At 42.0% G+C, this 23,417-nt stretch overlaps 1 protein-coding gene across 1 annotated transcript in view; it reads right to left on the minus strand.

Moving 5' to 3' along the window:
- Positions 1 to 669: 669 nt before the first annotated feature.
- Positions 670 to 23,417, minus strand: part of CLIC6 (chloride intracellular channel 6) — a 33,237-nt gene continuing 10,489 nt past the window's right edge. Inside the window, exons 2-6 of the mRNA XM_020789376.3 lie at positions 8,515 to 8,624; positions 6,882 to 7,007; positions 6,602 to 6,708; positions 4,884 to 5,065; positions 670 to 3,390 (exon numbers count right to left, since the gene is read on the minus strand). Of these exons, the coding sequence (XP_020645035.3) occupies positions 3,229 to 3,390; positions 4,884 to 5,065; positions 6,602 to 6,708; positions 6,882 to 7,007; positions 8,515 to 8,624 (687 nt within the window). The 3' untranslated portion in view covers positions 670 to 3,228. The remainder of the gene's footprint in view (positions 3,391 to 4,883; positions 5,066 to 6,601; positions 6,709 to 6,881; positions 7,008 to 8,514; positions 8,625 to 23,417) is intronic.

Here is a 23,417-nt window from a genome sequence, read left to right on the forward strand (position 1 = left end):
TCCTAACAGGGTTTTCAAAGCATGCAGTTTGCAAAGATATTCAAGGTGTTGCTTACCACTACTACCCTTCAAGTAAGTTTTTGTGCTCCAGCAGGGATTTGAAACCAGACTTCATGAGTCCAACACTAAATAAACCGGTTCTTAGTAAATGAGCAGGTACTTGCTTAAAACCCTGACTTGATTTGAATATCAATCAATGAAATCTAAAAGGAGTAAAATAATGGATCATGTTTCTCACATTCACTTTTGATAAGGCTTTTACTGTTGCAATATAAATTTAAATGCCAATTTAAAATTAATTTACTTATTTAAAACAATTCCTTTAAAACATAAATATAATTGTTAACCTTTCCCCAGTAATTCTACCCTCTATAACCAAGATGTGAGTTATAAATATGGTGACAAGTATGAGCAGGTAAATTCTTACGCTTCCCTTCTAAGAAAGAATCCATTACAACAAAACACTTTTTTGGAGTGCTCATTTCTAAATTCCTGATGTCTTCAGTATTGGAATATGGTCAAATGCATTCCAACCCTCTTCACAAGGCCAAGACTTCTGTTTAAATCAGTGAGACATAACATATTTAAACTTTAAAGTCAGGTTACAGCTTGTTTCTAATTTTTAGAAGTTACTAGTGTCTGAACTAAAATAAACACAGGACAACGACGTTTAAGTCAGAATTTTTTGTTATTTTCTGTTCAGATTTGTAAGGCATATTAAATAACAATGATTTTTCACATGTAGTTGAAAAGTATAAATATTTCTGAATCTGCAGTATTAGTAATCTTTCTTTCTTGAGTACTAATATATCATATCCAGCATTTAACCTTTGTAAGGTGAAACGATTTAGGTTTTAAACAGATTGTCTCTAAAGAAAATAATAATCATGTGCCATCACGTCATTTCTGACTTACGGTGACACTGTTTTTTAAAAAAAAAAATATCAGCATTTAACACCATGTTAAAATTATTCACAAGGAACATGAACCAAGATATTTAAAGCGCATGTCATGATTATACAATGTAGAAATAGTTTTAACTTTTAAAGAATCATACTGTAAGAAAAGCTTTATGAAAAGTAGACATCTTGAGATGAAACAGATTTTCTCTTCTAAAATAAATTCAGTTTAGTAAATATACCTTGTAGTCAATCATTTCTAGAACAAAGCTGATGGCTAGTGACTTCAGTAAAGGAGAGAGAGATGCTAGAAGTCACAACCACTTCTTTCATTATTTGACACAGAACAGGAAGCAAGGAAACCAATCTAAACCTATAGGTTATGACGCTAGATTGTGGAACCTATCTTGTTCTAAACTACAGTCTCTGGTTTGTACATAATAAGTGAACTCTTGAAGGAAGCAAAAACAAAGTCTTGGGTGGAGAAAGTCAACAAGATGAAAGCTGAGACCACCTGCTTCCTGATCACACAGCACCAGACCATGACATAGCATTACTGTATGTCCGAACCAGGAAAAAATGTTTGCTAGCAGGCAACGTTATGTTCATCAAATTTTTTCCATTGAATTGGATTCCAAAAATGGGGGCAACATGACTCTTTTTAATGATGTAGCAGGTGGGAGTAAACTATTTCAATCACAGTTGTACATTATGCTTTCCACTGTATTCAGTTCACAAAGTGGGTTACTTTTCAAATGACAATGAATTATGTGATCTGTGGTCTTTAAAATCATCACCCTCAACTTAGTTTGAAAAGATGTCATGCCATGGAGCCAGCCAGGTAGGACAGTAATTGTGAATTATGCAGCTTTTGGAAAGGGACATCTGGTGTTAAACAAAGAACTTGCCTGTAGTTTCACCATCAAACAAGCGGAAGCATCTCAGAGGATGGAATGTGTTTGGAATACAAATTGCTCCATCTTTTGGATTTCTTTCAATCATTTATGCAGGGTCACAGGGTAGTATGGACCAGTACAATGGGGACAAATGCTTTGGTTCAGGGTGGTAATGGGGTGTTACATGCATACTGATAGAGAAAAATGAGTCAATTTCTTTTTTATATTTTTAAAAATAGAGTTGGTGTGTATCGTGCAGATCACTGAGTTCTATCCCCTTCTAATGCACGCTGTTGCTTTAGAAGATTTCCACCAATGAGTAAATTTGGCAACAGTTCCGAAAAAAATGGGGGTGGAAGTGGAACAGCTCTGAGAATCCACTCTCCCTGTTCAATTATGGCAGAGCAGCTGTGTTGCAGAAGTAGTAGGAAGACCTGTGAGGACTTCCTGGGTCTGTGTGTCACACACAACTGGTGGAATATCTGCAGTATTAAGATCTTCTAAGAACACAATCTTCCCTGCCTTCACCTATGAAGAACCATTACTGCAGCCAGCATCTGACAGTAAAGAAAAAAATTGGAGAAAAACAAAAGGGGTTAACTGGAAGCAGTAACTTTGACCCTTAGCAGGTCTCTTCTCAGAAATTAACTACAGCATGACAATGTTGCTACAGTGTCATGTTCTGTGATACTGCACAGCCAGGGAACATGTTAAGTATTATATTTGGAAGCATATGATAAACACATACTCAAGAGTTTCTACACCTGGATGAAACTCATGGAACAATCAAAATGACAGATCCTGCAAACTCCATTTTTTTACAATATTTGAAGTAGCTCTGATCATGGAAACAGCACAATGCATATTGATTAAAATCCATAGGTGTTTCTGCATTGACTTCAATGCCATGTGGGCTGTACCAAATCCTGCTAACAGTGCTGGCTGTATGTAAATAGCTTTCTGAATACAAATTAGCTGGGGTTGATACACTAAGGCTGCTGAACTTGAATGGGCAGCAATATACAATGGCTATATAAAGCCAGGTTTTCACAGGTTTTATACACCAGTCTGTCCACATGAGCTGCAAGTGTAGCAACAGATAGACAGTTTCCACAGCTTCTGCTGTATTTATGGTGCTCCCATATATCAAAAGTGTAATCACTATAGTTGCTCTGTAATCTAGATTAGATTTTTTTGCAAATGTTTTTGAGCTTTGATCCATTAAACATAATACATATAAAATTTGTGTGCAGGTACATATACATGTAAGATGACATAGATACAATTACACTATACTTGAATGAGTACATAAAATAATTATTATGTGAAGAGGAATGGCCACCTTTAGAACTTCTTGAACATTATTGGAAATTTCTTTCTTCTTTTTCAGATGAAGCTCATGGAAGAAATACAGCAATAGAAGATCCTCACACTTATTTCATTCTTTTTGCAACATCCAAGTAGGCAAATTCTATTTCCCGATCTGCAGGACAAGTATTAGTGAACTCATCTCTAGCATATGCATTGTTCAAGTATCTCCAGATTCCTGTCATTTCAGATGGGAATTCAAAATTTCTATATTTTTTTGCCACGACCTTTAAAAACAAACAAGGGAGGAAATTGTCAGATCTGAGGCATGAGTAAGCAACATAATATTTGATTTCTACTTGCAGTATATTACTTGAAGGAAGCAGAAAATAGCAATGGAAACAAGGTACTGTATGAGCTTTAGTAATGCATAATACGTAGATAACAGATGTGTTCAAGAAATAGATGGCACATTCAATTGCAATTAAGTATTTGGCATGAGCAGGTTGCTAAAGTTTAAAAAGTAAATAAAATGCCTCAATATAAGGTATTCATTATCAGTTCTTGGGGGGAAAATACTTTTAGTGAAATAGCTATCTGAATACATGGCATAGACACTGCATTAACAGTACAACTATGTGGTCTCTGGAACAGTATGGGCTGGATCATAAAATACATTATATTTTTTCCACATAGAAGATTAGACAAGGGATGGGCAACATGCAGCCTTTGGACCATTTCTGCAGATATATATCACCTGCTTGACACCCCCAACCTTCCAAAAGGATTTATTTTATTTTATTCTATTTTTAAAATGCACAAAAAATCATGTGACCTCTATGGGGCATAGGCAGAAATTTTGCCTTTTTTTGGGTGGCTCCCTCCACCAATGGGCCCACTTAACCCCTACCAAAAGAATAAATTAAAATAATATGTTTTGGCCATTGTAGGAGCTTTTCTGCTTTAAAAACTTTTTTAGAAGTAAAACACATTTCTCAGTTAACAAAACACCCCAAATTGTAGCAAACTTTACAGCACATAAATACGGCATTAAACAAGTGTGTGTGTGTGTGTGTGTGTGTGTGCGCGCGCGCATGCATGTGCATTCAAAGAAACCTCCTTAGTCCCATTCCTCCCCTTTAGCTCCATTTCTTCTGAAGTGTGACCCTCGGGCTGTTTAGAAACCTAAAACAAGGTCTTTGGATCCACTGAGATTACCAATCCCTACTGCAAACAGTGCTCCAAAATTTAAATAAACAGATTCTACCTCTGTTCCCTATCTTCCCTTCCCCTACAGAAACATCTTCAGCAATTGTCTTGATGATGTCAGAGCTCTAACAGTAGGAGAGAAAAAAAATGTTTGATACAGCTTGTGATATGGATAGTGCGGGCAAGGCTCTTGTTATGGGCTATTGCCAACAGCCCATCCAGCATCCCCATGTCCCCAACACAGGAGAAGATATCGTCCAGCTGCAGAGTTATTCTAAATGTTTTCTGCAGTCACCTGTGAGCACTGGAAGGAAGATTGGTTTAAAAAAAAAAGGAGGAACAGAAACAGTGACTGTCACTCCTCCTCTACTTTGATCCAACTTCCTGCAGCCATGCAAAGTTCTCTGAATTAATGATAGCTTGTTTATTGGTGCAGAAATAAACACCAATAAACAAGATGTAAATTGCCAATCACCACCAAGTAAGAAGAATAGGAATTATTATTCCGCACATTTTATTGCTTTCTACTTAAAAGGGTAGGCAAGTGCACCAACAAAGAGAAATTCCAGACCTTGATAATATGGAGTTTTGGCAAGAGATTGCAATCTGCTAAAGTCAGTTCGTCCCCATCTAGGAATTTCCTTCTTGAGACAGTGAGTTCTTCAGTGCTATAGGCATCAATTTCTTCAGGCAAAGGGGTATTTAAATAGTTGTTTAGCTTCCTTAAAGCCTTGAGCAGTGATTTTTCTAAATCTAGAATTAAAGAGAAACAGAAAACTGAGCGGGGTTGGATGAAGAATCTTAGAAGAGAGCTGTTTTGAGTGACTAGATGGTTTCCTGAAACACAAGATTCTTAGTGAGATTCAAAAACAGGTCCATCTTGTATTTTTGTTAAAGTCATGCAATAAACAAGAACAATGCATTGGGTACAGTGGTCCCATTGTCTTCTTGCATTGCTTATATACAAAGTTGTTTGTTTTAAACAAGGGCAAAGAATATTGTGAAGCAACTTAACACAGCATAGAGATCTCTGTTGTGTCACCTAGTTCACTGAACGTGGACTTACATGCTTTCTTTCAAGCAAGGGAACCTGAAGCATGTGTTTTGAAGCACAGCAAAGTTTTTGAGATGATTGATAGCAGTATTAATAGTACTAATTCAAAATACCAAAAAGATACCTCAGATCAGGACTGCTTCGATCATTGACTATGACAGCTTTTTCATAACAGGGAGAATCTAAAAGGCTTCCAGGTTTAGCAAGGTGATGTTAAAAAGCAAATTTACAGTGGTGCCTCGCTTAACGAGCACTTTGTTTAACAACGAATTCGCTTAGTGATGGCTTTTTCAGAGCGATCTTGCGCTCTATTTAACGATGTTCCCTATGGGCGATTTTCGCATAGTGATGTTTGGGACCATGCTTTGCATAGCGATGACAGTTTGGGTTCCCCTGTTTCGCTTAATGATGGTTTTGACAGCCTCCTGTTGGCTGTTTTTTATACGTTTAAAATGTTTTAAAAATGTTTAGAATGCTTGAAATCATAAGGGCACTTAATAAACGCTTTGTTAAACTAATTTGACTTTGTTCCGACTCTTTTTCAATTTGTTGTAATTTTTCCCCCCATTGAGATGCATTGAATAGGTTTCAATGCATTTCAATTGGGGAACCGCGTTTCGCTTAGCGATGTTTTCCCATAGCGATGAATTTTTTTGAACCAATTAACATCGCTAAGCGAGGCGCCACTGTATTTGTCATTTTGTGCATGGCTTGGAGTTTATAACAGACCTTGAAGTAACAGATACTTTACAGGTATCGACTTTGCTCTTCAGACCTGCAGCAAAATGTGGCCAGGTTCTGAAACATTGATATTCACAAACAAATCATCTGCTTTTTTACAAATCTTCTGTACACACTTCTCTTGTCCTATCCTACATTGGAACTTATATTATGCCAAGTACCTGGAGATAGTTATTTAGTCTTCCTCCTTCCACAGTTTTCTATGTAGATCTCAAAACTATTTGTGAACATTTGCTGCTTCTTAAAAACACTGCTGTTTCATATTTTGGAAATGCTAACTTTGAATTCTCTCCTCACTCCCATCCCAGATTTCTTATATTAGGCCACTGATTAATACATATACTTGCATGCCTAGCAAGAAATATATATGAGATGCAAATTGCCATAACTGTCTTGTATCAAGGTATTAAAATTGCACGTGGAGCCATACAGATCAGAATAGCTCTGATCCTTTGAGCTGCCGACAAGAATGATAAAACTTTGTAAGGACTTACTTTCATTGGCATCTTTCCTTGTGTTTTTTATGAAGGCAGAAAATTTAGCAAACACATCATTCCCTGCAGAGTAAGATTCCAGATGATTTGGTCCAAGTTTGGGATATCTGAAGAATTTAAGATATAAGAATTTAATTCTAACATTATGTCCCAAAATTTTATTCTGTAAGACTCACCTTTGTCGATTCTAACTCTTTAACCAAGTGCTACCCATTTTAATCTTTTCTATAACATTGTCTCTTACTACCCATTGGTCTAAGAAAATAGCAAAATACAATACCTTGGTGGTGCTAACTTTTCTTCTAGAAACTCTTCAATTTTATTCACATCTATTTTCACATCACCATCAAAAGTCATAAATGGAGGATTTGTTCCTGGAGCTAACTTCTGTAAATCTGCAGGCTTCCTGAAAAAAAAAACCCACAGACATCATCAAGCAAATAATTTTTGAAAAGCAACTTTTCATCTTTGTGTTTTTAGGTATCTATTGCGACATTAAAATACCATCTGTATAACTGACTAATAATGAAACCTTAAGCAAACATATGTGAGGCTGGTGGTGAGAGCAAAACCCCTCTCACGGAAGCGTCGTCCCTCCCGCTCTCTGCCAAAAAGGAGGTGCAAACACCACCCCTCCCCCTCCCAGGAAGAATAAACCACCCAGGGAGTGTGGAGGAGAAACTGAGGGGAATGTCCATTGGAGAAGGCGGGAAAATCTTGGCAGGAAGAGAACGACAACCCCCGGTAGAAGTGGAGGCGGAGTTAGGAGATATAAGGAGGGGGGAAGACAATTTGCCGAGAGGTTGGGAGTGGATATGGCTGGAGGACCCTTGGACTGGCAAGGTAGAGAAACTAAAGTCCCAAGGGAGGAGGCAGATGCCCGAAGAAGGAGTGAATGTACACCTAAACCCTCTTATTGGGAGAAAGTGAGACAAAGGAGTGGAGGAAGAAGTTGAGGGAGGAAAAGGAAAAGGCAGAGAGAGAAAGGAGGGAGAGACTAGAATGGATGATTCAGCAGCAGCATCAGAGGGGTCCTTCAGGAGAATTTGGCCAGAGGATGCCTCCCCTCGAGAACCGGTATGGACAGATGACCAGGACGAAGATACAGGCCAGGTCCTTGGAATTCCCAGGAAAATAATCCCTTCAAAGTTGAAGATTGGAAACCCCCTCCTAATCCGTTGTTAGAGGGAGACAATGGTTGGAATACCTTCGTAGACATAGAATGTCTGTTGAATAACCCAATAAATGTGACTCCGATTTCTAAACCCAAGAAGTCCGTCAGCTTATTTCAAGAAAAAGGGGAGCCAGGACTCGAACCCTCACAACGTACTAAGAGCAGGTCCCATTGGCTTACTTCTAAGGAGACATTTCTATAAATGTCTTGCACTTCATCCTGTTGAAAACCTAGATTTGGATCATTAAATATCTAGACTTAGAGCAGTCTGAGGAAAGTTAATTGTGCTCAAACCTAACTGAATGTAATACAATACTTATCTTAAAACTCAGATATCTGAATACCTAGGTATGGCTCATTAAATCTGAAACATTCACATTGGGTCTGAGTTTAATAGAAGAAAGGGTTTTTCTAGGTATGAATTACCAAAAAGTGGTTTATCATTCCCTTTTTCTGGGGGTACACTGGGACTGTGCAATTTGACCAAGGCTACACAGATTGACACTTTTCATGTGACACACAGCAGGCAAGGCAACTGAGCTGTCACCACAGTGAGATATGTAAGTCAAAGAGTGCAAAATTTGTGGAATATTTATTGCTCTTAATAAAGTTATGACCTGCTTGTGGATCAAAGTATATGAATCAAACATAGAAACATTTGAGTAGTGAGCTTTTGATATGCAGGCTTCCAAAGACACTACATTTTTACTTTAAAAACTAAAAATAAAGTATAACTCACCGTTTCAAATCCACAGTTGTAACATTAAAAATAACACCCTTTAGCCAGAGAATCATGAAGAGGCGCTGAGAAAATGGACAGTTTCCAATACTTTCCCCATCACTTCCAGCCTACAACAAAAATATTATTTTTAATTAAACCATATGGAGAATATCAATCGCTTTTGATAAAGAATCCAAAATTCAGGCCTGCAGCCTCACCTCACTAATTTTTTTCATAAAGCAAAAGCAAAGTGTGCTGCTTATATACTGCCCCATAGCACTTAAAGCACTTTCTGGGCAGTTTACAAGTTAATTGTGCAGGCTACACATCAGTGCATTTTTCTCCACTGTTCTTCCAGTCAAATAAAAGAAAAAACAAAGTTGTTTTTAAAAAACCCTGTCACGTGTCTGTGCTCTTTTGCATCTGAACAAAACAAAGAATTTTTACAGATTTAATTTTACAGAGGACCAAGTTGAGATGCCAATGCTACCCTAAAATTAACTCCATGACACTGCAAGGCACTGCCTCTTAGCCTACTCCACCTCATGGTTGTCTCAAGCATAAAAGTAGAAGCAGCTGCTCTCCACTTTTCCCCTTTTTCCTTTTTTAATTTTTTGGTCTATAGACAAGACTTTCAGAATACAGTGGTGCCCCGCATAGCAACAATAATCCGTGCAGCAAAAATTGTCACTATACGGTTTTGTTGCTATGTGGATTTAAAAAGCCCATAGGAATGCATTGAAACCCCTTCAATGTGTTCCTATGGGCTTAAAACTTACCTTTTAAGCAAAAATCCTCCATACGACGGCCATTTTAGGTGCCCGGTAAGCGAGGAATCCGTCCCTGTTTTACCCGGTGGCCATTTTGGAACCGCCGATCAGCTGGGGAAAAAACATAGCTATGCGATAATCGATAAGCGAAACAGCTTACCGACATCACAAAGCGATTTTCCCCCATAGAAAACATCGTTATGCGATCACAAAAGCGATTGCAAAAACATCATCGCTATGCGGATTCGTCGTTAAATGGGGCACCCGTTATGCGAGGCACCACTGTATTACGCTGCTGCCTTCAACAACACTGGGGACTAGACCCCTGCTCAAAATCCATGTATAACTCTTATGCCCCCCAAAATATAATATAAATATCATACAGATTACAGACAAGTATAATAACAACAACAAAGGGCTGTCAAGTCTTTCTAAAGGTACCTGAAGGACAGAAAAAGCCTCTATCAGAGGGGGAAATGGAGGCATAGTCACTCCTCCTTCCCCCCCATGTGCAACAGAGCGTGGTGGTGGCAGAAATCCCTGTGCAACCAAAGTCATGCTGTTCAGACCTGTGCAATTTGAGGGGAAAGAGTATATCTGCTTTGTAGGTGGCAAGAATGAAAGGTTAGAAACCAATCGTGGAAACGTAATTGTTATTTTTTTCTTCCTCCAAACACTGATGTGCAGCAGCTCCAACGTGAATACCCGTACTTAGTTAATATGCATTTGAGCTTTACAAGAATTAGGTCAATACATCTAATGTTTGCTAGAAGTACAAAAAAAAAAAACCCAACAGATTTTTAAAGCTTATAGTTCCTTGCTTGGATGACTGTGTCCATAAGCAATGATTACATGGATTTTCTATATTTTTATCTGTGTTCTCCTATTCCCCTTATCCTTTTTCTCCCTCTTCCCTATTCCCCCTTACTTTTTGTATTCCCTACCCTGTCCTTAAATAAATACTTTAAAAAATTGTGTAAGGAAAAACAGGCAAAATGCCAGAATGAATTTTCTTTAGTTACCATGGCGGATCGAGATAGTCAAAATTACCTTTCTCTACCTTTCTGTGTGACCTTCCATAAAGTGTTGATTTCCACACACACAAATTCAGTCATAAAGCCAGATGTAAAGAAAAATAATATGTCACCATGACTCTTGACTCTGCATCACTTGTCAAAGAAAACACTGAACTGCCCTAAGTGTTTGGATGGAGCCATGCAACAACTTTATGCCGTGAACCTTAAAACACACATAAGGAACAGATCTGGAAGGATTACGAACAGGCTTTTCTCTATAGAAAGAGGAAATACCGTAATATAATACCATGACACCTTGTGTCCCAGTCAATCAGCATCTTCTACATTGCAGATCAGTCTGCCTAAAAGAACCACAGTCATCAACTCTAACCAGACTTTCAGTCTTTTCTCCTTCTTCTCCAGTCCCCCAAATTTTCTACTGACTGAAGACTGAAAATAGGCTTTAAAGGGCGGCAATAATTTGTCATTTTTCTTGTCCACATTTCTCCCGCCCTTTCCCCCTTTAATTCTGCCAATAGCCTCCGTTTAGTCATTTTAACTTCTACTGCCAAAAGTCTAGATTCATGATGACGGAGTGTCGCCTCAAGATGGAATTATTCTCAGCTTCCCTAACACACTAAAATCCCCTCATCATGTTAAGGTGTAGACAGTAAAAAATTGGGGGATAGAGGAAGAAGCAAAACAACTCAAAAACCAGACTTGCAATACAGACATTGCAGATTTAGCAGAAAACAAAGGTGTTGAGAGTTTGCCATTTCTCCCTTCTCTATAAACCAACAAGCCTGACTGGAACTGCTGCAAATCTGTCCATTGCCCTGGGTGCATTACATAGGCCCCTTGTGCTGGCTTTGGATAAGGAGAAACACCAGTCTTAGTTTCAACAGATCAAGAAGATAATGAGACTTAAACACTCAAATTCTTTCAGTTAGTTAAAGTAGACATACAAGAAGTTGTTCAGGTTCTCTGTGCTACTTCCAGACAATAAGGTTTAAAATATGTTACAGTGCATTGTTATTCCTTTCCTTGTTATACAGGACCCACCATTAATAACACAAGACTTCATAAATTGAAGCATTTTGTTTTTATTAATTAAACATTCAATGTTTCTTAAATACTGTACTGTAATTAAAAAAAAGTATACCTAAACAGTTGTAAGTTTTTTGGCTCTGTCTGTGTTCTAATTCCTGTCCTCTGAAGATGCTGGCCACAGACTGATGAAACATTAGGAAGAAAAACTTCCAGAACACGGCCAAACAGCCCAAAAAACCTACAACAACCGCTGGACCCAGCCATGAAAGCCTTTGAGAATATATTATACCTAAATAGCTTCACTTGTCTTTCACATCAGCCAAGGAGTACTACAGTTCTTCTGCAATGTTCTACACAGAGTAGGCACCTCATGTGCACAAACCCGCAGCAGAAAACAATACAACCCCATGTGGTAGGGAAACTAGGTCAGTCCATATTTTATTTTATTTATTTTATTTTATGCATGAAAAGTGGCAGAGGTCACCCAGAGAATATATTTGGCATGCAAAAAGCTACCCAAAGATAAGCAAATCAGTATGACCGAATTTCCACTGAAGAAATGAATACAGACTTAAAATTTTCCCATTTAAATTAATTGAATTGACATATACTGTACTTAACTTTGGCTGGATGTATCCAAAAATATCTGTGTAATATTTCAGGTCTTTGCTATATGCATTAAGTATTATAACGTGACATTTAACAAACCTGGGTTTTGCAAATCTGTGCCACCAAGTGGTGGTTTAACACCTGAAAGTGGCTATAATGAAGAACTTTGATTTGACAGTGTAGGAAAAAAGTATTCCACAGTGCAAAACATTCTCTCCCACATATATTGATGCCTCTAAATCCATTCTTACAGTTGATACTATTCTTAACTGATACTGTGTATGTGCAATTAGGTGCCCTTCACAGAATTATTAAAATCATCTTCTTTGCAGTCTCTTCAGTGGTAGCTGGCAACAAAAGGAAAACTTGCCAAAAGACATGCTCCTGTTCTGACCACAGGAGAAAAATAATCTCTTCTTCCTTTGCTTATATTGTACCAGCGTGCCCCTAATCTAAAACGTGCAGAAATTCACCTCAGGTCTCTGTGGCTCAATCTGCTTTAATCACTAGCTAAATATATACATCCAATGGAAAATGGTATATTCTTGCTTCAGGGCTCATACTGTTGTTTCATCATTGTTGTTTGTACTTTTATATTCTAAGCAACAACAGAAACAAAATTTAGGACAGGCAAATATCTTGCACAAAGTACTATGCTGTTGAATGAAGTTCAAAAACTTGAATACTGTATGCCTATAAATATCAATGGATTAATGTATGTGTGTGAGACTGGGAACACACTCAGAGGTGGTCAGAAGGGTGTACCGTCCATCTCTTTAAGAGGAAATGAGGGACAACTGACAGATGTAATGAAAGATTACAGGAACTGAATTTAGAAACGGAAGCGAGAGAGGGCGCTATTTTGGAGGGAAAAGAGGAGCAAGAGGAAACAAGGAAAGGAGGAGGAGGGGCAGTTGGTAGATTTAGGGCAGCGGTCTCAAACTTGCGGCCTGGGGGCCAATTGCGGCCTGCAGGAAGATAATTTGTGGCCCCCGCCTTAATATGAACATTTAAGGAACGGGAGCAGCAGCAGCAACACCTACTTGGCAAGGGCGGGGCTTCCTCTCCGCCTCGTAGGGGCTGGACCCCGCCTGCTCCCCTGAAGCACCCACTCATCCAGAAGGGGAGCCCTCTCCCTGCCCAGCAGTCTTCTTCCTCAGTTGGTTTGGCACCACCAGGGCTTCTGCTTTTAGGTCTCTCCTCTCCAGTCTTCATGGGTCACCTGGTGAGGCTGCTGCTGCTGTCACCTCATCCTCTCTGCGCTTCTCCTTCCCCCTGCCTGGTGCTCCTCCGCTCCCTGCCCAGATGTGCCATGGGAGGGGGTGCTGCCAAGAGAACAGCCTTCTTGTGCGTGCTCCCCTCGGTCTTGCTGAGCCACACTGGGCAAGACCACGGCATCTTGCCAGAGTGGGAGTCGAGAAGCCCCAGGAAGCTCCATTAGCTTCCTTGGGTACAGGGGAGAGATTACTCTGCTGATGGGGCCAGCCTTGCAGAAGGGACGCATACAGCTGCTAAGGGTGTGTGAATCTGTGGACATTTAAACTCCAGTGGTTTAGTGCCACCCCTCCACAGAACCTGGGTGCCTTGTCTTCCTGCAGCATCCCTCCATTGTCCCCAACCTGCGTCTAAAGAGGGCACACTTCTTATGTGGAGAATGGTAACACGTGGGCAAGAGCAGACCACAGGGGGAAATCTTGCTCTCTCTGGGTTGTCGTCCTTGCTTGTTCGCTGCACTCATTTTACTTCTGGATCAAAACATGCAGATGGGAACACTTACAAAAGCATGTTCCCTGCAAGGAGGAGGACTTGTGCTCTTCCCTCCCACCTCCCCTTTCCCCTTTCTGCTCACAGCCAGGTGAGCAACGCACAAGCCGGGCCATCACCAAAGACAGCCACCTTTTCCCTTCCACCTTGCCTCTGTCCTTGGCTTTTGAATGCTCACCCAAATATAATGTTTCTGAACAGGGAGCCTCTGACTGTGGCAAATGGCTTTTGGCACACTTTCCCTTGGCAAGCTGGCCTGATCTGCTGGAGGCTGGTCACCCTGGTGCCCTTTCCGAAGCGGAAGGGTGCAAAGCATCGGCGGCTGCGGGTCATCCTAAGTGGGTGACTGAGCTGTTTCCTTGGGTCAACCCTGTTTGTCCTACTCAATGCAGGGTTCTCACCGGAGGGTGCTTGGGGCAGCAGGAGGAGGAGGGAGGATAAACGACGGCCAGTCAGGGGACAGAGCCTCCCTGTTCAGACAGAAAAAGCTTTAATAAAGCTTTTCTTGTGGAAAATCTGATGTGGCCCAGCCTCTCCCAGACTCTACCACCAGTGGCCCCCAGGTAAATTGAGTTTGAGACCTCTGATTTAGGGGAAGGAGAGGCATGTTGGAGGGAGAAGGTGGAGGGAAAGGAGGATTTAGTAGATTCGATAGAGGAAGACCCCTGGACAGGAGAATGGGTGGAATTTAAGGTGCTGAGAGACTACGCCAAGAAAGAGTGGAAGAGGCAGATATATATAAAAAACTACCATATTGGAGCGAGACAAAAGAGAGGGGGAAGAAAGAAATATAAAACTTGGATACAGAGAGAGACCCAATGGGGGAACGCAACCGAGATATGGAGAGAGCTGGGGAACCCCATGGGGGCCAGTCCATTTCACCCCAACCCAAGACCTATGCAAGCAGAAGAGTTTGGGAGCCACAGATAGGCTGGATATTTCACCCCACACACATACCAGTGAGGCTGAGAGTAATAGCACCAGACGATCTGGGCTGTGAATCTAGATGGTACGATCATGTTTGGAATCCTTCATCTCTCACTTTGAAGGGGAATTTGTTACTGTTTGAGGACGTTTGGCGCCGTTTCTACAAAGCAAGAGGCTGAAGTTGATAGAGATCATAAAAGTTTGTTACTAAATAAAGATGTTTTATTGGAAAAAACGGAATCATCAGAGTCATCTTCACACTACGATATTGTGACGAGGAAAAGGGGCTGACTGGGATCATAACGTGATATTCTTAGCCTAAGTATCACAAAAGAAAATTATTTTTCATTATAATTCTGCTGAAATATTGGGTCCACACTTTTATGAATTGTTCATAGTAAGTTAAATAGTAAGTTAAAGTTCACTAAATTGGTCATATTTCTGAGGAGCCATATATAGGATTGTTCTGCCAGTTTTTTCCATGTTTGTCTTACACTGAGTCCAACAAGGTCAGAAGTACACAAGCAACAAATCAAATTCTATGTGCTATTTATCCTGTTACAAGAAATATGCTTTCACTACACCAGTGCTATTTCTAATCCGCATTTAATAATATGGCAGGAGACCAGCTGCACACTGTACATCAGTAAGAAAAAAAGCTTTCATAGCCTTGTTAAATTCTTAAAGGGAATTATTTTAACAAAAGAGCATTATATTCTGGAACACATTATAGGGCTGGGAAAAGGAGCTTAACTGGTATTTTAATTACACATCCAATTCTTTTTGGTTTAACATATGATACTTCTTTTTTATATATTTCTCACGAAATAGAAACCACATTTAAAGGAGGAATCTATACAATATGCCATGAATAAATGATGGGGTAGGAAAAATGGAGGGGATTTGGCAGGAAGGAAGCATAGTGACTGATAATCCTAATTCCTGTTTGGGGGCCAAACTGGAGAGAGAAAGAGAGAGTTTAAAATAGAAAAAAAAATGGTTCCTGTTAGGGATGTGCACTGTTTTAGGATAAAATGGCAAAACACAGTGGATTAGTGATAATTTTGTGATTTGGGATAAGCATAGAGCCTTGGATTGTCTCCCAGGGAAGAGCAATACTTCCATGGGTCCCTCATGTCCCATTCAGCGTTCACAGGGTTTAAAATCCTGATAGCAGTGATTTAAACTGAGGAAAGGGGGAACAGAAAGTAATACACAGCCATCAGTGGACAGAGTTGGCTTTGCTAAAAGAGAAGGCAAGTGACAGTTGGAACCACCCCCACCCCATGAAGCCCAAGATTTCTCTTGGGCAGGTGAGGCAGTTGGCTACATGCAGTGTACTTCCTTGTAGCCACTCTACCAACCATTTCATGTAACTGCAGAATAAAGTAAGGGAGCTTGTGTGCTCTGGAATATCCTTTTCTCCCATTTGTTCTCAGCTTCATTTAACAGCGCTAGGATTCAATGGCTGGAATCCAGGAGTATGTCACATCAAGAGTAGGCTCATTGAATCAGGCAAATTTCTACATGCTGAAAAAGGCTAGGATGCCTGCTAGGTATCTGGCTGTGGAGCCAGTGGTTGGGAGTTTGATTCCCCACTGTACCTCCTTCAAAAGGGCTAGACTTGATGATCTATAGCACAAGTTCCCAACCTGGAGATCACAACCCCCAAGGGGGGGCACAAAGTGTTATTCTGTGGAACAGAGAGGGGAGACTGAGGGTGAAATAAAGTAGGGAGAGAGATCCTCTTATCAGAGAAAGAGTGGACTGAAGTGTCCTGTTTCAGGGAGATGCTACATAGGAGGATAGGACTGAGGACAGCATGGGAGAGAGCCGAAGCAATTGTAATCGCTGAAGGAAAAGCGAGAGGGGCACCCCGCCCAGAGTGAATAAAAGAAGGAAGGGGAGGGAAGATGCAGGGCTGAAATCAGGTAAGGGAGGGGGAGAAAGAGGGAAAAGGGGATCCAAATGTCAATGGAAAAACTGCCGAAAGACCTCTAGCTTGGTGGTGGGTGGAGAGCTGTATGTAACAGAAGAGGGAAATAGAGGTTGCCAGGCAAGGAAAAGCTCTCCCAACCCATACGGAGGCTGTAAAGTCAGAAAAGGAGCAGGCAAAGAGCTAGGTCAGCTGGGGTGGGCCAGGCTGGAGGTGGGCCAGGCTGGGGTGGGCCAGGCAGGGGTGGGCCAGTCTGGGCCACAGGTTTCGCTTTCCAGGACGAGTAAAGGCAGTGGGAAATGAAGAAAGGGAGGGTGAGAGAGAATGAGATGAGGGCCTCTGTTGCTTCTCTTGCTGCTGCTTACTGGCGTTTCCCCGGTTCTTCCCGGGAAGGGAGCTAGTAGCGTTACCTGGGAGCCTCACTCATTTTTCTCACTGACTCTGTTCAGACAAGAAGGGAGGAAAAAAGGAAGGAACAAGGAAGGGTTTTCATTAAAACATGATTGGGGAAGGGGTGTCATTGCTACCATCTGTACCTTTGAATCGGAGTGGGTAACTTTATTTCCATGTGGTGGACAAGAAGATACTGTATCTTTACTAGCAGCACAAGTGATTATTTAGTAACCTTTTGACACTTAAATTTTTTTTGTTCTTTAATCCATTTAGAAGCAGATACAGCAAATGGAAATGCGTAAGGTTCATTACTGCATCATAGGATTTTATTATCAGCATAAAAATCAAATAACCTTCACATGTCATTATGTAACACAACAGAACAACCTGATTCTAAGAAGAAGGACTGTGTGATTCTCCAGATAGTACAATACTAGGGAAACATTTGGGTTGCATGTCTCTGGAGCAACGATAGTCAACTGAGGGATTAAAGGCTGAAGATAATGTTATGTGACCTGTACTATCACCTTTCTGTTTAGTCTCTACTGCTTTGCCCCTATTGTATTGTCCCCTTTTACTTCTGCCAGCCTTATAGATCAATGGCAGCATTTCAGTTTCAGTGATTCTCCTGCAGGACAGAAGCAAGGAAGAGGGATAGAAGGAATCCTATATTGGAGGAGAGGATGATGCATGTCATGTGGGTAAGTAGGAGAAGTCAAAGATCAAGGACAGAGGAGGATTATCTAAGACAGTGGGTCCCAACCTTTGGTGCCCAGATGTTCTTGAACTACAACTACAAGAAATGCTGGCCAAAGAAGCAGCACTGCTTAAGATGGCATGCTTAAGGGAAAGGTAGGCACAGAAGTGCTAGAATGCAACATATAAATGATCAACAAACATTTTTCATCAGGAAGTAGACAGAGATGCACTGCATTTTCCAGTTCCCCGTAAAACATGTTGGAACAGGAAAGATACATTCATGCAGCCAGAAAATAAAACAGGCAGGAAGACTGGAAAGAAGATCTATCAGTCAAGTCATTTGTGTATATTATTTTACCTAGCACCAACATTCCTTTCTTTCAGATGTTAACAAAAACCTGGTTACTCATTTAGGCATTGTAAGAACTATGCTCTTCACTTATAATCATCATCATTATTTGGATCTCTCATCTATGTATATGTTTGACAGGTATGTGGTTGTAAATTTCCTTCGAGGGGGTGCTGATAAGTATTGAGCCTTTCCCAGAAAAAAATTTAGTTAGGAAGCTGTAACTGCCACACTATTCTACATATTCCCCCAGGAAGTCCATACACTGGTGACATCTGTCCTGCAGCTTCTTAAGTCCCTGCAAATAACATTCTTCCAATTGCTGGTGGAACCACTCATTTGCAGCATTAGTTGCCTTCAGAACACTCCCAAATCGTTGTCGCTTTAGGTATTTTTTGAGTTTGGGGAACAGATAATAGTCAGAAGGAGCCAGGTCGGGAGAACAGGGCGGATGGGGCATCACTTGAAAGCTTAAGGACATCAGTTTTACCATTGTTTTGCCTGCAGTGTGTGACCAGGCGTTGTCATGCAACAGGATGACACCGTTTGAGAGCTTTCCTCGATGTTTTTCCTTGATCTTTTGCCTCAACATCATCAATAAAGCATAGTAATATTTTGCACTGATGGTTCACCCCTGTTGGAGGTAGTCCACCAGCAGAACTCCCTTCTTATCCCAAAATAAATGTTGCCATTTGCTTCTGCACTGACTTTTGCACTCGGAACTTCTTTGGCCTGGTGGAACCACTGTGCCTCCGTTCCTTAGACTGTTCCTTTGTCTCTGGATCATAACAGTAGATCCATGTCTCATCACCAGTTACCAGTTTGCCCAGGAAATCTGACTCATTTCTTGCAAAATGTTCCAAAACAGCTACCGATGACTCCACATGTTTCCTCTCTCGTTCGGTTGTCAAAAGTTTGAGGATCCACTTTGCTGCCAGCTTTCTCATTTCCAAGTCGTCATGGATAATGGCACCTACTCTCTCACGTGATATTCTCAGATATATAGCAATACTTTTGTCTGATATTCGGCGGTCCTCCATGATCATGTCATGGATGGCTTTCACATTTGCAGGCACAGAGACAGAGACAAGCCGTCCACTGGATTTTTTACTTTCAACACCGAAATGGCTGTTACATACAGCACTGATGTTACCTGTCTGTCATGGGTTTGGAGGGAAAGTTCCATCCTATGGGGAGTGGAAGGCGGGACATCAGGAGGAGGGGCTGTACTGTATATATATGTGATGCGTGTGTGGAGAAGGTAGGAGACGCTGGGATGTGAAGAAGCAGCAGCAGCTGGGAAGAAGAAGCTGGTGTGGGAGTCTGTGTGTCAGACAGGGTACTACTGTGTGTCAGAGTACCAACCTGATAGGTTCAGGTGTCTGTTGGTTAGCCAGAACTGATAGGTTCAGGGTCTGTGCTTCAAGTTAAGGGTTCTGTGTGAACCAAACTGTGTTTATGTATGAGTGAGATAAAGCCACGTTACTAAATCTTATTTACCTGATCATTTTATTTTCCCTGTGTGTGATTTAAATAAACCTTGTTCTTTTATTTGTTTAAAAATCCATCCCTGGTCTGTGTGACTTCTTATAGGGAATGGTTGGTGGCAGCTTAGTTAACGTGTGGCATATCCCAGTAGGTCTGGGTTTGTCACATTGATTGGTGTCCAGCGTGTGGGATACGACTGGTCCAGTTGTCCAGCGGTCCAGCAAAGCCTTGGCAAGTGTGCCCAGAGCAAGGGGGGTCTAGTCAGGGACAATCTGAGAGCGCGTAGGTAATCTTCTAGGTGTGCCTCACGGGGAGGTGCGCTAGTAGAAGAACGTGCCAACTGGGGAGACTAGATTAGGGTGCTCTGAGGCAGCCTGCTTTTGGCGGGAAAAAAGCTGAGGCAAAACTGTGAAACAGCAGTGATCTAGCCTGCCTGCTGAGAGGCCCAGCAGAGGGGGGTAGACTCTAACTCGCTACAGTTGCAAGTAGTGCTGAAAGGACAGCAGCAAGCTATAGGGAAAGCTGATTCTGAGGCAAAAGAAAAAAAAAAGTGGTCGTTTTATTTTGAGGCTTGACTTTTTAAAGCAGCCTGTTCTGGGGGGGGGGGATTATGCCCTTGACTCGAAGCCAAATGGCAGAAATGGGTGAAGTGAAAGACCCCCAGGTTGACCAAGGTTCTGAGGATGAGTTTGGCTCAGTGCAGGGTGACAGCACAGGAGAGCAGAACCCAGAACTCAGAAAATTGCTCCTAGCCCAACAGCATGAACTGAGGGTGAGGGAAATGGAGGAAAGATTAGAGAGAGAAAGAATGGAGGAAAGAGAGAAACAAAGGCAATTTGAAATAGAGAGAATGGAAAGAGCAGAAAGATTGGAGAGAGAGAAAATGGCGTTTGAATTAAGAAAATTGGAAATGATGAACCAGAACAATAATAACAATAGGGATTCTGAGGGAGGCCAATTGTCTAAAGCTGACCTGAAGAAATTCCCTGTGTACCACAAGGGAGATTGTCCTGAGGTGTTCTTTTCCTTAGTGGAAAGAGCGTTTGTGGACTTCTCAGTGAGGGAAACTGAGAAGATGACCATCATGCGATCTTTAATCAGTGGTAGCCTGGCTGAGGTTTATTCAGAGATGCCACAGGAACTGATGAGAGATTTTGCAGAGTTTAAAAAACTGGTGTTTGCAAGACATGGGATAAATGCGGAACAGCTGAGGCAAAGATTCAGGTCCCTCACAAAGAAACCAGAGCAGACTTTTATCCAAGTGGGGGCTCAATTGGTGAGGCTGCTTGAGAAATGGCTATCTCAGGAGGGGACAGAGACCTTTCAGCAGCTTAAAGATTTGATAGCGCTGGAACAGTTCTATTCAGTCCTGCATGGGGAACTGAAATTCCAGGTGAGGGAAAGGAAACCTAGATCTGTGGCAGAAGCAGCCGAGATCGCAGATTTTATTTATCAAATCAGAAAGCCCTTAGGTGAGGAGAAATCTGTAGGAAAACCCAAAGAAACCTACAGCAAGTACTCTCAGGGACCAGGGAAAAGCCAGCAAGGGGGAGGGGCCCATGGTGAAGGGAAGCCCTCAGACATGAAACCAAGACCTCAGATTTTGGAGGGAAAACCAAAACAAGATGAGAGAGAATCAAAATACACCAGAAAATGTTATTTCTGTCAGGGAAAGGGCCATCTAATCTCAGAGTGTGAGAAAGTAAAGCAGCTAAAAGGAATTGTGCCTCAGGATTCGAGTGGAACCAAGCCAAAAGCTGTGTTCTGTGTCCAGAAAGAGCAAGGCTCATTGTCACTGAGGGAGCCTGTTGCCATGGCTACTCAATCTGGAACAGCTACATCTGCTGATCAGGCTGAGGAAAATGGTCCTCTTGTAGAGGTCAGGCGCTGCCTGCTGGTGAGAACAGATTCTCAGTTGTTTGAGACAGCAGGGGTGGACGTAGGAATACTTGACCGTCAGTATCGGGGGCTGCGGGACACTTGTTCTCAGGTGACCCTGTGCCATCCAGATATTATTCCTAGGGAATATGTGATCCCAAATGAGAGCATGAAGGTGGCAGGGATTGAGGGGCAGGTAATCTCACTGCCAATAGCGGAGGTACCTGTGAACTTTCAAGGCTGGAGGGGAGTTTGGCGGCTAGCAATTTCATCGACTCTGCCAGCAGCCGTGCTCGTGGGAAATGACCTGGCTGAACATGTGAAACGGGTGCTAGTGATTACACGTTCACAAGCCACCACGGGGACAGTTCAGGGGGGTAATGATGAGCCAGAGACGGAAGCAGGTGGGGGGAGTTCAGAAGCTGTGGTGGAAACCTTAACCACAGACAGCAGATTTGGACAAGAGCAAAAGGCAGACGCCACTCTCCAAAAGTGTTTTGAACAGGTGACTGACGCCCAGCTAACACCTGAAACCCCAGTGAGATTTCTGGAGAAAAAGGGGATTTTATATAGAGAGACCCTGAGGAATATCTCAAAAGGGGGAGATGGGATCCGAAGTCAGCTAGTGGTACCTGAAAAGTATCGCCCCATGATCTTACAAAGGGGGCACTCTGACATGTTTGCTGCACACTTAGGGGTGAACAAAACACAGCAGAGAATCACACAGAATTTTTACTGGCCTGAAATAGGGAAGCAGATCAGGGAGTTCTGTAAACAATGTGATGTGTGTCAAAGGCAGGGGAATAGCCGCGACAGGACCAAAGCAAAGTTGTGCCCTTTGCCTGTGATTGACACTCCGTTCAAATGCATAGGGGTGGATATTGTGGGACCTTTGCCCAAGGCCACAAAGAGGGGGAACAGGTTCATTCTCACCATTGTGGACCATGCCACGAGGTACCCTGAAGCCATACCCTTGACTAACATTGAAACTAACACAGTGGCAGATGCCTTGGTGGGGTATATGTCCAGGATGGGATTTGCCTCAGAAATAATCACAGATTTGGGCGCATCGTTCACATCAAAGCTCATGAAACGCTTATGGCAAATCTGTGGAATTAAGCACAAGGAAACCACTGCCTATCATCCTGAAAGTAATGGGTTAACTGAGAAGTTCAATGGGACTCTAATGCGCTTGATTAGGGCTTACTTGGCAGAGAATCCAAACAATTGGGACCAGAAGCTGCAATCCCTTTTGTTTGCTTATCGATCAGTGCCACAAGCCAGTACCGGGTTCAGTCCATTTGAACTTTTATTTGGGAGAAGGGTGAAAGGGCCCCTTGATTTGATCAAACAAAATTGGGAGCAGATCACCCAGGATGACCCACAAGACGTTGTGACATACATAGACACTTTAAGGAATAACCTAAAGAGAAACCTAGAGCTAGCAGCAGAGACCCTGCAAGCTCAAAACGTCAGAAAGAAAGATTGGGATGACCAGAGAGCCGGGGAGAGGCACTTTGACCCAGGGGAGGAAGTGCTTTGGCCTAGGCTCTGCAAAGAGAACAAACTGCAGCTGGGTATCCCAGAAACAAAATATTTGGGTCACATGGTAGGGGGAGGAGTGATAAAACCCCTGGAGGCCAAAATAGAAGCAGTTCGTGATTGGCCTAGACCCAACACCAAGAGAAAAGTCAAATCATTTCTTGGGTTGGTGGGCTACTACAGAAAGTTCATCCCGAGGTTTAGCGAGATTGCGGCTCCGCTGACCGATCTGACGAGGAAGAAGGCTGATGATCGCATCCCGTGGACCAGCGACTGTGAGGAGGCGTTCCAGAGGTTGAAGCAGGCGCTAATCAACTATCCAGTGCTGTGTGCTCCAGACTTCGACCGGGAGTTCATCATCTACACCGATGCGTCTAACAGCGGGGTAGGAGCAGTTCTTTGCCAGGAGGATGAGAATGGTGACCAGCATCCAGTGTCCTACCTGAGTAGGAAACTTCAAAAAGGTGAGAGACATTTGGCAACCGTGGAGAAGGAGTGTT

The sequence above is a fragment of the Pogona vitticeps genome, chromosome 3 (assembly GCF_051106095.1).
Source record: "Pogona vitticeps strain Pit_001003342236 chromosome 3, PviZW2.1, whole genome shotgun sequence".
Taxonomy (NCBI): domain Eukaryota; kingdom Metazoa; phylum Chordata; class Lepidosauria; order Squamata; family Agamidae; genus Pogona; species Pogona vitticeps.